At 29.8% G+C, this 18,384-nt stretch overlaps 1 protein-coding gene across 1 annotated transcript in view; it reads right to left on the reverse strand.

Moving 5' to 3' along the window:
• LOC142317403 (U2 snRNP-associated SURP motif-containing protein) overlaps window positions 1-18,384 on the reverse strand; it is a 109,710-nt gene that overhangs the window by 14,622 nt on the left and 76,704 nt on the right. Inside the window, exons 15-19 of the mRNA XM_075353942.1 lie at window positions 17,468-17,660; window positions 15,522-15,711; window positions 8,864-9,095; window positions 5,353-5,506; window positions 3,628-3,716 (exon numbers count right to left, since the gene is read on the reverse strand). Of these exons, the coding sequence (XP_075210057.1) occupies window positions 3,628-3,716; window positions 5,353-5,506; window positions 8,864-9,095; window positions 15,522-15,711; window positions 17,468-17,660 (858 nt within the window). The remainder of the gene's footprint in view (window positions 1-3,627; window positions 3,717-5,352; window positions 5,507-8,863; window positions 9,096-15,521; window positions 15,712-17,467; window positions 17,661-18,384) is intronic.

The following is an 18,384-nucleotide window of genomic DNA, read 5'->3' on the forward strand; positions in this document are numbered from 1 at the left end:
TTAAAGTAAGGTATCTTTTAAAATTAAACAAAACTGAAAAATATTAACAAACTTTATTACGCATAAAAACTACCTTTATTTATTACTTTTATACATGGCTGCCTTTAACTGCCAACACATTTTTCTTAGCCTTTCACTAATTTCTTCATTCTGTCTTCAAGGAATTCCATTCTGTCACCGGTAACTTAAACCGCAGAGTAATGATTTTTTAATTCACAGTCATAATCAAACCTTTGAGATGCAATCCACTGTTTAAGGTGAAGAAAAAGAAAATTATTTCTGGGAGCCAAGTGTCAGAGCTGTAGGAGGATGACTGAAGATTTTCCAATCGCCTCACCATCTAATTATCATGTATGGCCGAGCATTGTCATGCAAAATAAAAAAAAAAACATGGGATAATATCCCGTATTTGTTCTTTATAGTTTTTCTAAAAACTTTTTAATGTTTTGCAATAAGTGTCGACATTCAGAGTAGTTCTGCGATCACCAAATTTAACAAGCCATAACCTTTTTGTCCCCAAAAAATAGTAGCCGTAAGCATCTTTACTGAAATGTTCATTTTTGAACTTCTTGCTCTAGGAGACGACAAACATTGTTGTCGGTGGATTGACCGATGCTTTATCTACGTGTTCGAATAAGAAACCCAGCTTCATCTCTGGTAATAATGCGATCAAACAATTCATTTTCGTAACGCCACAAAAATTTACCCGCTGCAACTAGACATTTTCCCTTCTGTGTGTCGGTTAACATCTTCAGTACTCATCCTTAATGAAATTTTTTATAACTCAATTTTTCAGACAAAACTTCATACATCAAAGATTGCGAACATCAAACACAATTTTCCCATGATGAACCGCCAGTTTTCTTAAATTTTTTATCAACTTTTTCATTCACATCCTCTGTTAACACTGGCAGCTGGCCGCTTACATTCTTCATCAGGAACATTTGTTGATTCTTCTCGCAATGAACAGCAACATCATCTTACTTTGGTATCACTGATAGGATTTGGCTCATAAATATAACAAATTAACCCGTGAATTTCACCCATACAATTATTTTTTGTAAATTAACAAGTTTATGACAGATGCAAGTGCATTCATTCTTTGTTTTATATATTAAGAATCACATTACAGAAACACTTCTAAGACATTAATCTTACTTCATACCTTTGTTATGAACTAAGTATGTAAAGTAAAGTAGTTGTTTACAGTTATTCATTATAAATGAACGAATGACTATTAACAACTAATAACAAAATAACTATATTTTGCTAAGAGCTGACTATTGATGAAATAACTGAGCTATGCAAGTGTCGTCTACTTATATTATGCACTAGTAGACCCGGCAATGCTTCGCTACTGCTAGATTTGAGTATATGTACAGATTAAATGAACAAAATTGAAAGTTTGATAAAACATTAACAAAATGAACATTACAGAACTTCATAAAATTTAACCTTTCCCTTTTACCACATTTCCCTCTTCACCCATTTATCTTCCACCTATTTCTGTTTCTCTCTTTTCCATTTCCTTTCCCCTTTTTTCCATTTTCTCCTTCTTCCCTTTTACCTTTTTCAATTTTTCCCTTTCTCCCTTTTCCCCACGCATAAATTGGTTCAGAACTTTTTTAGTCTATAGCGATCACACATTGTGTTAACATTGAAATGGAATCGTAAAACATTTAGTATAGTGTGTGTTGCTTTTACGTACAACAGATAGCGCTCTTTTGTTTAAATCATGTTTCTACCTGTCACAGGTATGATATCTTAGGTATATAAAAACACTGTATTCGAATGCAATGTTGCATCAAAATTTCAAAGCAATCAGTGAAGAATGGGGGAGATTTAAGATTTTGAACAAACTAACATTTAGATTTATATAGTCAAATTAAAAATGGACATTTAAACTATTTTAAAAACATGTCTCATATATAAAATCTATTAAATATTATTTTTATCATTAATAAAAATATTAAAAAATTTTAAACACAAATAACAAGAACTGAAATCCTGTAAACATTTTTTGTTTTAAAATGAGAGAATTTTATAACGCATAAAAACTGATTATTTCATTTAATATAACAATATATAAATTAGGTTTTTTCACATTTATTTTATTTTTGGGAAATTTTAAATTACAAATTTAGGGTTTAATCTCAAAATTTTTATAGTGAAAATAAAAACAGGATGAATTTAAGAGAAAAGTGTAGACTACTTTCAATGGATTTTAATAAAATTTCTCAATGTATATCTAAGTAACTAGTGTAGTCGAATATTATTGTCAACACAATACGTGGGATTAAAATCTTATTTGTCGCTATCAACAAACTTAAAACTAAAATTACAACTTTTATATCTTAACTAGAAAGTTTAAGAGAAATTGCAGAAAGTTAAAAACCAATCACATTTTTTAAAGCTTGTGTTTTTCATTAAAAATTCTCAATATTTAATAAAATTTTATTACTAACTTACAGTAAAAATAGAAAAATTTGAAAAAATTAAAAAAGATTAGAAAATTATGAATGCACAGCTATTAACTTTTTGGGGGGGAGAGAGGGGCGAAAAACAGTTTTGTGTTATCACCAGAAAAAAAAATGAAATATAAAAAGAAAGTACAGAATCTAATAAGACAACATTAAAAATTAAAACAAAAAATAAACGCATAAATTGGAAATTTAAAAACAGTTAAACTCAAACTAAAACACTAAAAACAAAGATAAAAAACAAACAAAAAATTTACTAAACATTTAAATACAAAAATATACAACTACTGTACAAAAAATAAAATCTCAACAACACTATTAAAAAGTATGTAAACATTAATACATTGGAGAAATAAAAATATCAGGTCCAAAATGTCTTTATTATTGCCAAGTATGCAATCCGCAAGGATGTGGCGCACAGTCAAATGGCACTTGCAAAGTACACAAACCGGTGCATTTCCTGCTGGCATTAGTACCTGTGTGTAGCTCTTATATGTCCTATCCGCAATCGGCAGAGGACCACTTCCTCTTGGCGAATTTTCCTGTGGGAGGTATCCCATGGCAACACAGCATCTCTGATACAGCGAACAGTATCAAACTGTGGTAATCCAGTCGTCTTGCCACCTATTGCAAAGGGTGTGTTTGACATAGTTAATAAAGTTAGATGTAATAACACGGGTAGTGAAGGATGCTTGACTGCATGCATCTTTAGCAGGGGAATCTGCACTTCATTACCCAGAATCCCCATATGGATAGGAATCCAGCAGAAACTATTAACTACGCTGCACAATGATACATCAGTAAATAAACTACAAGCAACCTATCCATCTTGGTGTTGGATAGGTTCTCAGCTCATTTTGGTACACCTCTACTACTTAATTTTTAATTAGTCGTTTAAAATCAAAATTTATGTTAAATTGTGCCGATGTTGAAAATTTAAACTGTAGCAATTAATTATAGGATTATTAAACACCTTTTAGATTTTGGAAAATACCTTTCGTAAAAAATTTAGAAAATTTAATTTTTAGTCGGACTGTAAATTAAAGTAAAACTGTGGCCTCTATTTCTTAAGACTGATAGTATACATAAAGCACAATATATATCTTTGTAAGACAATTTGAAATTAAATTAAAATTCCATAACTTACCCTCCATCTCTGCTATCTTCAGGCGATGAACTACGACGACCTAACTTGTCTTTATCTTTTTTATCCCCGCTTCTTTCCCCACGTTCAGCCTATAAATAAATTACTTATAATAATTAAAATGCCGCTGACTTTTGAAATGTATAAATAAATACAACTGTACTTTGTAGAATACATACATCGGTGAAATTAGAAAATATTATAATGAAGCCGACCTAAAGACAACAAAGTTGAAGAGAGTTTTCTTTTGACAAGTACACTGAATGTCTCAAAAAACAGATTATTTCAATTTTAACGAAGAGATTTTCTCCATAAAACTTGCCCAACTTTTGTTCGTGCGTCTTTTCTGAATATTTCTTATGTTGAAATATTCTGAACAATTTCTCATGAGGTGAAAAAGAACCCTTGAGAATTGGAACTTGGGATGCGAATTTTCTAATACAGCAAGAAAACTTGAAAATATGAAGCAAGAGATAAGAAAAAAAAGAAAACAAGAAGTCCTAATTTAAAATAATGAATGTGTATTGGTGCAATGAATGATTTTCTAGGTAAATTTCTAATACAGAGTTGTGTTCTGTTATCTACAAATAAATTATACAAGGCCAGACTTATATGTAAATCTTCAACTCAGCATGTACTATATAAACTTTAGTAGTTATACTTGCTCGTCGGAAATGTGCATAGATGTGGGCAAATATCTCTTAGCCATCAGTATTGCTACTGCTTAGTCTGAATGATGCGCTAAATAAATAAATCTTTTATTCTGATCGGTACATAATAATTAATTATATAGATCGCATCAGAAATGGGTAGATAAAAGCATTACCTACGCATTTGCCTGGATGGATAAAAGGAAATCACAGTAAAACCTTGATCAGAGCAGCATCACAAAGTACATAATTAATTACAAAATAAAAACTAGATTTGAATAAATTTCATATTAATTATTTAAAGCATAAAATCACAAAATAATGTAATGGTAAATAGATGATATTAAATATAAAAAATAATTCAAAATGTGTTTAGGAATTATTTGTGTACATATTTATATACACAATGTAAGAAGATACAGAAAATTCATGTTTTTTTTATATAATTTTTAAATTAGTGTAACTTAAAAATTCATTGATTTGTAATACTGTTTCTACAAAAGAAAATCTTCTAATAGTATTTTAGATAAAAGGTTGGAAAGGTTTTTTTTACTGGTTCAGAAACTTAGGTTCACAAAGTTACAAAAATAGCTACATAAGCATAACACCATTATATCTTGTAAGCCAAAGTATTGTGTAAATTATATAAAAACAGTTCTGCTGTCTGGTTTGATGACCAGTGACTACTGTTAATTTTTTTTTTTTTAAGAAAAATATCTTTTCAACAAAGATTGTATGTTTTAAATGAAGCTATTTTTGATGCATTAAATAAATAATGAGGTATTAATTAATTGAATGGTTTTGTCAAGTACAAGCTCAATAAACACACTTATGTTTGGAATTGAGGTTATGAGCAATGAATATTGTTTTTAATGCATTCCAATTGAGTTATCTCAAGAATGAATTAAGAATACAACAATTTCAAATACACTAAAATTATTTTCATGACACCAACCAAAAGTTAAAGCAAACATGAAAAACAGAACTACAATTAAAGAACAAGTAAATTAATACAATAAAGCTACATTTCACCTCGATTAAAAAAATAAAATATTAAATAATTTAGAACAGTACTAACTTTGCGTAATAATTTTCGTCTGTAATGTTCAACTTGGTGTGGTATAGTCCAACCTGATTTAACACTTCTTTTCCCAGATTCAAGCTCATCTTGATATTGCATAACTTTAACTTCAATTTCCCGCAGTTTTGCCCTCCTATTGTCACTTGCATCTCTGCAACAAAATGTAAAAAAAAAAAACAATTTAAAAACTACAATAGGTAAAAAGAAAAAGTTCCAGAAAGTCAAATTCATATGAACTCAAAAAAAGGTGTTATTTATTACTACTAAACAAGAGTAGACAATAAGTTCTCATGAGCATCATTTATACAGACTTCCTCCGGGATGTATATGAACCAGTACCTAACCTGAGATTTACTTTTTTCCTGTTTACCCTCTCGGAATCACCGTCAGGTATTACTTCAGAGGATGATATGTATAAGTGAAGTAAAGTCTTGTACAGTCTCAGGTCAACCATTTCTAAGATGTGTGGTTAATTGAAACCCAACTACCAAAGAACACAGATATCCACGATTGTATTCAAATCTGTATAAAAGTAACTGCCTTTACTAGGATTTGAACGTTGGAACTCTCAACTTCCAAATTAGCTGAGTTGTGAAGACCCGTGATTTGTCTAGACCAACCCGGGGTGGGTCAAGAAGTTTTACTATCCTGGCCATACTACACCCTGATTGCTATATTGCAACTAAGAGTTAAGCTACAACATGATGTGAAATTCTGTTTTAAAGTGGACAAGACATTTATTGTTACAAACTGAAAATGTAGCAACTTACAGTAAAGAATGTACGAGCCATAATAATCGTACCAAGCCCATCAAAGTTGCTCAAACATGAATGTGTGATTGAAATGCATAAATTGATGTTCATGAATAAGTTATAACTTTCAACAAATAGTTTTATTTAGAAGAATTTTGAAACTTATTAGAGACAAACAGAAAGACAAGACCTGAAGCATGAGCACACAAAATGAAGGTAGTCACATTGCGAGATCACAACGTACCTGCGCACTTGGTTGAATAGACTTATTCAACAATTTATGGTTAACACGTTGGCTGCGGCAGATAAAATAGGGAACTTAACAATCTTGCTGTACGGGCAACTATGATGCCGTATAGTAATTACCTACTATGTGTTACGGTGTATATTGGCCCATAATAAAGTTATGTACTGTGGGTGTAGTAGTTTTTATACGCATTTACTCTATATGCTGGACTGTTTGACCTTGGATTTTAGTTCAGTATAATTTGTGCCGTATCGAATATCACATTGTTTTTAATCTCTTTCTGACAATTTTATTTCCTTTTCATATATTTTTATCACTAGTTGTTCAATAAATAATTCGTAACTGCTTAATCTTATAAATGCTGGTTTTTATTTATTAATTATATTACGTCTTCTAATCCATTACTCCCTGTTTTGGTTTGTCAAATTTCTGAATGAAATAAACATTGAAATTTTTTTTTAAAAAAAACATCCATTCAAATGTGTATTTTAATAATATAAACATTGGACTAAACATAAAATTTATTACCAGATATTTAGGTCTGAATCGCTTCACATAGTTTCTATGCTTGCTTATAAACATTATAAAATAATGAATAAATTTATTTATTTTTGACTTGATTAATTACATTTTTCAACCAATATTATTTCATGATGATGTCACTGTGAAAAAAGCTTTTTTAAATTCATAAATATCAAATGCTATTTCATCATTTATATATTCTGAAATTCTTAATTTTATTTTTCATCTTGATTAAATTGATTATATAATATTTTAAATTATAATAAGAAATTTTTTTAAACAAAATTTGTCATAATTTAATAAAAGAAATGATACGAGCACGGAACAATCCAGCAAAATTACACCTAATAATTATTACGAATAGACGCTACATAAGAATATGTAAAAATGAACTGTTCCAACTAGAGTTAGTTCACGTGTTTTATGAAAGATATTGTAGACTACTGGTTCCAAAAATTTTCTGAATCGCGGTGCGCTTTTTCAACTAACATTTTTCTATGGCACTCTACCCTAAGTAAAAGCATGACTACTCTTAAGTAAGAGATAAAAATCAAACTCGTGTAGCTTCATTATTTTTTTACTTTAACATTAAATTAACAATTATAAATGTCTTGGCTTAATTAATTATGAAGCCTTTACAATAGTTCGCGGCACCCCTGTGAAGAGGCCAAGGCTCCCTGGGGTGCCGCGGCGCACAGTTTGAGAATCACTGTTGTAGACTATAAAATCATTTAAAAAAATTTTTTAGTTATAAAGAGAAATAAAATATTCATTACATTACTATGCTGTAATGCACAGTCGTCGAGTATAATACGGCAACAATGAAACCCGTACAGCACAAGAGTTAAGTTAAAAAACTTACCGTTCGGCACTGTACTGGAATCACATAAATGATGACAAGCACAGAGCAACTCCCTATTACAGTACATATATATGTCGTACCACAACTAACATATTAAGGATAACAAAATTGTTATATGCCATCTCCCTATTTGTGTATTTGCCAGATCCTACATGTATATACATCTTTCTGTTTATAAAGAAAGTTGCTTTGACGCATGTCATTTCCAGATGGTAAAGAGATAAAAAATGTACTGTAAGACTGCGGGCTACTCCACAAAATGTGTTCTAGAATGCATCTAATGGTAGAAAAACTACGGATGCAGTATTTTAAGAACGGAGGACACTACCTCGCACAGAATAAGTTTATACAAAGGAACAAAATATCTTTCAAAAACTTCTGTTTCATTTTGGACAAAGTTCAAAAAATTAGATACAACTTTTATAAATTATAAAAATCGTACTATGAACCGAGGAAATTTATTTTCCATCGATGATTTTTTTTTTGATGCAGCAGGAAGTAGTTTCACATTTATTCCCGACAACTGTATAATAATAAGAAAAATAATTTGTTAAATTATTATAAGTAACTACCAGTATTAATTCCAGAAATGTTACTGCAATATACGGTAACAAATAGTAAAATCTATACACAGATATAATAAAATGTAAATAATTTAGTTTTTCGAACATGGCACCATTTGGTATAATATTATATATATTTTTAAAAACAGCTTACCAAATTCCAATTTGATTTCCTCGAGTGCTTTCGGCTATTCTGTCATCTTTAAGAGGAGTATAATTATGATTAATATATATTAAATTATAATCTTACACATTTAAATTATATATATATAATTGATCGTCATATTGTTACAATTTGTCAAAAGTAACGAATAGATAACAATTGAGAAACTATTACAATATGAATGTAGTCATTTAGATTTAAAACTTTTAGATGAATTTTAACAAAATGTTAATCAATATATATATAATTTAAATTTATAAGATTATAATTTTATATATGTTATCATAAATATACTCCCCTTGAAGATAGCAGGTGTAGCTGAAAAACTCAAGAAAAACAAATTGGAATTTGGTAACCATTTTTAAAATTATATATAATGTAAATAATTTGTCTACATACCTGTTATCCAAACTATTATTTGATTCCTCTTGGGAGTCGATATCCTGTGAGCTGTTGTTTTGCTGTTGCTCTAACAGCTCCCATTTGCTTGTAGTCATGGCTTGAGCTTCGACCAGTTCAGGATCTACGGTTTCCCACCTTGACAATACGAATCCACCGGGCCGATCTTCACCCTTTTCATTTCCACTATCTCCATCCATATCCATTGGTTTACCATCAATATCATCTTCCACTAGAAATTGAAAATTGTGAAGAGTTAAAAACATGTTCAAACCATACACTAACCTGATAACACTTCTGATTAAAAAATATTAAATTCACAACATAAAATACTTCTTTCAAAAAAAAAACTTGCTTAAACATAAGTAAGATTTTAAAATTAAAGTTCTGCTTCGCAAGTCAATGAAACTATAATTTATTTTCTGGAACGATTGCAACACATTTTCTGAAATAAGGTACGCATTAAAATATCCTCCAAAAGGTTTGATATGCTTAGAGAAAAAGATTTTAAAAATTTACTGATTTCAAATCAACATGGAATATCTAATACCGATAAAAAATTTAATTAAAATAGAAGTTATTCAGATTTTTATTTCAAATACACTATAGAGGTTTTTAAATGACTTAATTAGCAATATTTAAAGCACAATTCCCAAAAAAAGATCAAAATATTAATAAAATAATGCTGCTCTGATTTGATACTGTAGATAAATTGCACTTTTTACCTTAAAAGTTATGCAGTATTAAAAGTATAAGAAAAAAATTTCCCGCCCTCTTTAACAAATATAACCTGAGAGCTAACTTAAATAATTCTTTTTTTTAAAAAACGTTCCTATGTTGTGTAGATTAATACTAGATACAGTTGGATTTTCTACTGAAGTTTAATTAATTAAAATTACAGTTTATAAACATATATATACATACAATAACAAAATTCATTCAGCCCCTGCAAAGCACAGAATTTACTCCATCAACAGTGCTTTCAGGCCTAAGACCATCCTCAGTGATATTTTTTCATAAACTCTTAAACTGTTTACATTTACACAATAAAATTATTAGCTTTATTCATTTTGTAAAAATTGTTTGTTTAAAAAAAAAATTAAAAAAATTTTTAAAGCATTTAAAATAAATTTAGAACTAATATTTGTTCGGTCAAGAATGAAAAAGTATTTTTCAAAAGCACGAAAGCACTTTGATGGAGTAAAAGATTAAAGGTAAGGATGTTTCTCTAATTCTGCACTTTGCAGAGCATGAAAGAATATTATATAGTATATATAAATATTTACAAACAGAGAAAAAAAAGAAAAGAAAGCATGGTCTATATATATATACTGAAAATATATTAAATAAACAACCTACAGAATATTGAGATAAGACATATTTTACCATAAAAATACTTTTGCAGGATCATCAATCATGATTGAAATAATCCCATTATTGCCTAATAAAAGATAAAAATACTAAAATAATGATAAATGCGCATTAATTTATACAAGTGCTGCGCTATGTGTTGTGATTTTTATAAGATGTCTGCCTCAAACACTGGTTTATCTAATGAAGGTTTATCAAATTAAAAATTTGTTTTTATTTATGTATGTAATATTTTCCTAACATATTTAATTTCATATCACCTTTATTAATTTCTAGCATTTCTTAATTTGTGTTAATATCAGAAACAGACCGTTTATTGTTCATTAGATGATCTGCCATTAAGGTAAACCTAATCTATTATTTTCGTTAATTATAATAATGTTCAAGAAATTTTAAAGGGTCTATTTGATTTTCCAACAGAAATACAATCACAATCATTACAATTAATTTTACACACACAGATTGTTTATTTTACTATTATTATTTTTGTTTTTTAAATATTTTATTAGGTTTGTATGCCGGTTTAAATATTACTTTATTGTAAGTTTTAGTTATGTTTTCAATGATATTATTAGTGTATAAATACTTTATGTATCTTTTCTATCTTATTATTATATTGTAAGATGGTTATTTTATTATTGTGTTTTGGTAGTTGTTTTTTATAAATATTATTTATTAAGATAGGATCATACCTATTTTCAATCGTTATATATTTTATGAAACATTTCATTATTTAACTTTTCTTTGTTATTATGTGTGCATCTTACTGCTCGATTCATCATAGTTGTATAAAGTGTTAATTTTATGAGATAAAGGTTTCCGTACTATAGGATTTTCTATATACTGATGTTTCAATTTGGTTGTGCTTGTTTATTCCAATACTGACATCTAAATAACTTAACAATTATTATTATCATCTAATTTAAATGTGAATTTGACATTATAATTATAAGAATTTAACTTTTTAATAACACTAGATGTACATTGTTTATTACTGGGTTATAAATAACAAAAATATCCCTACTAAAAAAAATTTAAAACGCACTGGACTACATACCAAATTAATTAACATGATAAAACTGACCCTCACAAACACTAAGTCGAAGGTAAAGTTCAGAGGTGAGCTCTCAGAACTATTTGAGATCAAAACAGGACTGTGCAAAGGCGATGGGTTCTCACTGCAATTATTCAACTGCGCTCTAGAAATGGTAATGAAGGAATGGTTCAAAAAATGCCCCCCAAAAGTAAAAATAGGCTGAATAATCAAAACAAACTGTCTTTGTTTCGCTGACGACTGGGATTGCTAGCAAATGACATCGACGAAGCTAAATCACAGATATTAGAACTTCAAAAACCGCGAATAATATTTACCTCAAAATATCATTTGAAAAGACAGAACTTATGAACCAAAAACAAACATGTTTAAACATAAACAGTAATAAAATCAAAATAGTAATCCAATTTAAATACCTTGGAGAAATAATAACAAACAACCAAAACGAAAAAACCTTGATCAAAATAAGAAGATTAAAACTAGCCAAAGCTCAAAAATGAATCTGGTACACTTACAATATAAAAAATATCTATCGACGCAAAAATACACAACAACATAGTCATAAAACCAGAAGCAGCAGAAACATTCATCCGCCTGAACAAACAATTAAACACGATAGACTCCAGAAAATCATAAGACGAATTGAAAGAGCCTGCATCAAAAAAAGTACCAGAAAGGCAAGCAGTGACGGTTTGTGCCCAACAAAGTCGTACAGAAAGAGTTAGAATCCATCATTGATAACATGCGTAAGAGAAGACTAGGATTCTTGGGACACATCATGAAGATACATGACGCAAGACTTCTGAAACAGCTAATAAAGTACAGTCTCGACTTGAAAAACACCAAGACAGGATGCAGATGGATCAGAGAAATGAAAGAGGATCTGAAGGGAATTGGACATATACCAGAAGACACCACAGATAAGATATAATTAAACAAGATTAAGAACAAAAACACTTGCTTCACACTCACAAGAAAATCAACACAAACATTTTCAACATTAGAAAGGGCACAAAGATTGGAACATATGAAAAAATACTGGGAGGACTGCAAGGCCCAAACAGTCCCATAGAAGAGACTGGATAATAGTGATCTTATGTGGTCATAAAAGATAATACTAATAATAATGAGAGAACATCATCATCACACACCGTGTCTAAAATATCATAATAAAACTTTATGTGTATGAGTGATGCCGTATAGTAATTTACTCTCAAAATCCTGTAAACATATTTCTGTCATAATTGCTGATACTGGAAAACGTAGTTAAAATATTTTTTTTTTTTTTTGTAAAATATTTATTAAATTCAAAATAATTTTGTCGACTACGTTTTTTATATAATAGGGATGAAATCTTTAATTCATTTTGGACCTACTAGGTTACTTTTTAATTTATTTTTTATTATCTTTATGCAATGGTTAATAAATATGCTAGGATATAAGTAAGTTACATCATAACTAACCATTCTGGTCTTTATTTACATTAAAGTTATTTAATTTCATAAAATTATTGTAATCGCAAAAAATTTTGGTTTTCAGATTTCAAAAGAAACATCCATTTTGACTAGTTTCAGTGTGACGTCTGTATATAAGTATCTCACATAACTCAAAAACAATTAGCCGTAAGATGTTGAAATTTTGGATTTAGGACTGTTGAACCAAAAGTGCCCAAAAAAAGTCAGAAATAAAAAGAATTTGGATTTTGAACTTTTTCTTAACTGCCGTAATAAGCCCTTGTTGAGAGCTTTTTAATGATATACCACACATGGTACTTATTTTCATCAGTTCCATAGTTATAGCCAAATAAATTTTTATTAATGAAATATTTGGATCTTACAAGGGGAAGATACATTGGTTCGAATCCAACTTCATTTCACACTTTTTTTTTAATTTAAATTTTTAATTAATTTTTTTTTTTTTTTTTTTAATGTTTGGAGATAATTCTGTCAAACAACTGAATGCACTCCATACCTCTATAAAATTGGTGAAACAGCCGAAGATGTACAGCATCAGCTTTTTGGGAAGTTGCGTGACAAATTGTTTTCAATTCAGTTTGATGAGGTAACAGATAGCAATGAAGATGCTCATTTCATTGCCTATGTTTGATTTTGTGGTGTTATGTCAGCAGTAGAAAAACTACTTTTCTACAAACCAATAGATCTCAAAGCAATGCACTCGTGTTATTTGCTATCTTAAATGATTTTATAAACGAGCCAAACACAGAGTGGAAAAATTGTATCAGAATATGTATTGATGGAGCTCGTTCAATGTCTGGAAGTTTCTAAGGTATACAAGCACTTGGGAAACAAAAATCTCCACAACGTGTCTGGACACATTGCATGATCCACAGAGAAGCTCTGGCTTTCAAAGAAATGAATCCTGTAACTCCTTACTACAGTTGAGTAGTTCTGAGTCCTTATGACGGCAATTGTAACCGTAGTAAATTATATAAAACTTGAGATCCCTAAAATCAAGAATCATTTCTGCACTCTGTAAAGACATGGGTGCAGTACATTCAGCATTACTATTTTATTACGAGGTAAGATGGTTATCACGCGGGAAATTTTTGCAACATGTTTGTGAATCAAGAGATGAAATCACCATTTTTATAGAACAGGAAAACCGACTGAAAACAGAGAAGTTTCAAGATGGTTTATTTGTGATGGAATTGAGCTACTTGATCGACATATTCGAGAAATTAAATATCCTGAATCTTTAACTTCAAGGAACAAATACAAATATGTTGGATGCAAGTGATGAAGTTAATGCTTTTTGTAGAACACTGGAACTGTAGAGTAGAAATTTAAAGCAAAAAACCTACAAATGTTCGCAAATGTGTTAAAAACTTACTACGCTGAGGAACAAGTGAAAGTTGGTTTTGTAACCGTTGAAATCATTCAGCCATGCCGACAAGGATTTTAAAAAGTATTTTCTTGCTGATGACAATTTGATAGCAAGTTACGAGTGCGTTACGGATCCATTTCAAAATACTTCTGAAGGGCTCTCAACTGCCAAAGAAGAAATATCATACACTTTACGACAAGTAGCGAAATCAAAAGACAATCTAGTAAATCACACTTTGAATTTTGGGCAGGGATGGATGATGAGTTTTCTGCACCTAAAATAAGATCATTTCATACACTATTATCATTTCAACATCCTAACATTGCAAGATTGGATTTTCTGCAGTGGCTGCTTTGAAGACAAAATATGGATCTCAGTTAAATATAGAAAAAGAATTCAAGAGTGTCTATTTCCAATATTAAACCTTCCACCTTCGAAAAAGTTTGCTCAACAAGATAGGCCCCTAAGGGAGTCACTAATAATTATTAAAGTTGTTTTTAATTTAGTATTGATAAGTTAATTAAATGCAATGTGCAATACTGACACAATCCTACTTATAAGAGTATTATATAAGAATAAATGTGAATTTTATTTTTTATTATGTCAGAATGTATTTTGTTTTGGTTTTCTTTCAGTAAATTAATAACATTTTTTAATTTTTTTTTTTTTTTTATATGCTTGTGGCCCCCCATTTAGTGTTATCATGCCACCCTAGCGGGACGTGTCCCACAGGTTGAGAAACACTGAACTAGCCTTTGACTTATCCTAAAGGCATGTCCCGGCTGCCATTCATATAATAGATGCTAGCATATCTTGGCTAATATTAGGGCCAACTTGCTCAAATTTATTTAGAATGCTCATAAATCACTCCCAAAATAAACAACAAACATCCAGCCCAAAAATCACACCTAACAGCAAATGCTTGCATCTCCTTCATACAACTGTGATCTAATTGAAGCCAAACATTTTCCTTAATAATAAACCATAGTTACATGGCCGAAATCAACTTTGCCCTGAATGATACCCTTACATCTAACTACTATAAAAAAATTAACTCCAAAAACCGACTACATTTCTGAGATCTCAACTCTTGACGACAAACAAACTCAGGATTTTTGCTGCAATAATGATATTTTTCTACTTTTTAAATCTGATTTAACTTATTTGCAAAAACCATGATACCCAAAATCTTACCCGACCTTTCTACTTTCCCCTTATAGCTAATCTGCTGCAGCAGCAATACAGCTACGGCCAAGAAATTAAAAAGCTGAGAGAATATCAGATTGTGATGTTTTCTAAATATGCAATCGTCCAATGTTAACGAATACCAATTAATTATATTTTACAAACTAATATAAATAGCACAATTAAAATCTTAATAATACACACTTGGTATTCCATCAATATCTTCCTCTGTATGATGCTTCATAGCACCTTTAAGAAGGGCAGCACCATCTAGTGGAACACCATCAAGATCCTCATTATCAGCATCAATTTCCTCCTCAGGCTCTGGTTCGACTTCTGGTTCTCCGACCGTATTGGGCACTTCTTCCTCAACATCTGACCCAGTTCCTTCAGTCTAAATTAACAAACAGCAGAACTCAGATATATTATACATACGGTATATAAAACAGAATTTTATAATTTTACAAACTTCCATTTCTTAGTAATTTCGTGCTGATTATCTGACTGACAACCTCATAATTCAGAGATTTGAAATATTAACAGCCCATCTTAACAATTTTTGACTTGAAAACATATTTCCAACTAGTGGAGAAATAATAATACAATTATAATGTACATTAGAATTATAATTACATTAATACATTACATTATTACATTGCACATTAATAAAATAAATGTACATAAGAGATAATTGCCATTTTTAAAAATTAGTTAAATTACTTTTAAAGGCAATTGTTCTGTGAAAAGAGTAGTGTTAGAACAAGGATTAAGCCTGTTTAATACAGTTTATAATTCTGAACAAACAATTTTATCTCTGTCAGGTTAAGTCATAACACTTATTTGAACCATACATTAAGAAGAAATTAGGCAAGTTGTGTACATGGAACCAAACATGATTCATTATTCAGTGGTTTCCAGTGATGGCATTAAGAATTTAAGAGCCCAAAGTCAATTTACACTGACATTTGTCACTTACAATTTACTCATTTTGTTCTCAAAATATGTGTACATGTATTTACTGTTTTACAAGTAGATATTTTTCTTTTTTGCTACCTTTATTCAATTAATTTCATGAAGACTTCTGTGCTGTTGATTTATTGTTTTTAAATTTTCCTTTTGCCTACTATCATTATATAAAACATCTACTCACAACCATAAAATTTATACGAGGGATGTTCAATAATTACAGAGACAAACTGATAATGAAAAAAAACGGTTCAGTCAATGACAATGAAACTTTTTCAGGGTCAAGGTGATAACCTTGAGAACACATTTAATTAGCTGTTCGATCATAATAAATCTGAACATAATCTCTTATGTTGATTTCAGAATGTCATCTTCACTTGAAATGTGTGTGCTGGAAGAGCAACGTTCAGTGACAATTAGAATGAAAATTCATTCAAGAATATTGAAACAGTATGGTGAAAAGCGTTTAAACTGCAGTAGTGTATATAAGTAGGTGGAACAGTTTAATTTTGACAGAACAAGTGTGACTGATCTCCATCGCTCTTGAAGACCGGTTAAAGTTTCAAATATCATGCTAAAAAATCACATAAATGATCTATCCGTGAAGGCAGGCAAGTAAAAATTTCCCAAATCGCTAGTTGCTGTAATATTAGTGTTGATATATTCACTATTTAAGAAATAATTAATCGTGAAAGTAGAAATTGAAAACGGTTAACTCACCGAACATTTATCTAAATTAATTTTTGTTGTCTTACATCATTATGAAAAATAATTATTAAAAAAATAAAAATATCTTGATACAATAATTGTGTCAAAAAAAGATGTACTAATTATTTTTTCCAATTTAAGCAAACCATGTTTTTTTCACTGTTCTCCCGTATCTTTAAGAGGTTTTATTTATCGATGACAACTGTATAGAAATAAATTAAACATTCTGATGTATAAATTATTAGTTTTCCGATATAATAAAATGAAAAAAATATAATTCAATAAGTAAACCGTTTGCACTTTTTGTTTTGATAGTTCATTATTTTTGGTTTTATACATATTATTAATCGGTTAATAGTTTATAAGATAAAACAGTCACAAAACTATACGTAACAGAGAACTACGCTAATAAAATAATCCAGTAAGAAAATGGAAAAATTAATTTTTATAAATAAAGAGCTGTAAAGTACACATACTACTGATGAAGTCAATCCAAGGAAGGCATTCTGTAATTTAATAAGAAAATCTTTTGGATATACAGCCCAATCTTCCCAAGCCCTGAAAATTTGCATCACTCTAACGCGGAATCCCTCTGCTTTCATTCTGCTTTCTAGTCCCTGATATGCTTGATGTACATGCTGATAAACCTCTAGTAATCGTGATTCCAACCTGTAAAAGATAAAATACAGTCAACTTATGACTTATCAAAGGATTAATTTCTATAACACAAGATAATGAACAAAAATTACTTAGCACTGAGCCATCACCAGGATAAAACCAAGTGATTATGAAAATTTTACACGATTCTAATACCAAACATTCTATTTATTTTCTAATTCAACCACGTATAACATAAATTGTGAAAATTAATAAGTGCATGTAACATTCTCTGTCACAATTCATATACAGTAAATTTATTTAACCCTACTTTTACAGAAAAACTTTGCAAGATAACATTTATAAATACACTAAGTTCTTTGAATCACCCCAATTAATCTTTTATTATACAATATGTTTGGAAAGTTTTTTTTTTTTTTTTTTGGTGTTTGTGGGCGAAAAACGCCTGGGCGTTATCATCGCCCTGTAGCTATCGAAAGTTGGAAATTACGAAAGTTGCTGTGCACTGAAATTATGAAAGTATAATGACGAAACTTTCTTAATTATACTTTGTATTTTTATTTCATTATTTCATAGAAACAGATATTATAATAACTGGAATAGTTTATAAAAGGTGTTGGAATAAATTTACAATATTTCACACGTTTCACACCTTAACCAGCTGATGTATTGGAATGTCTCATATGTTTGCCGTTATTGCGGTTTTCAGTTCATCAATCGTAGATGGTCTGTTGCAATACACTGCTTGTTTCGCTGTTCCCCATAGAAAGTAATC

Source organism: Lycorma delicatula, chromosome 1 (assembly GCF_047948215.1).
Source record: "Lycorma delicatula isolate Av1 chromosome 1, ASM4794821v1, whole genome shotgun sequence".
NCBI classification, from domain to species: domain Eukaryota; kingdom Metazoa; phylum Arthropoda; class Insecta; order Hemiptera; family Fulgoridae; genus Lycorma; species Lycorma delicatula.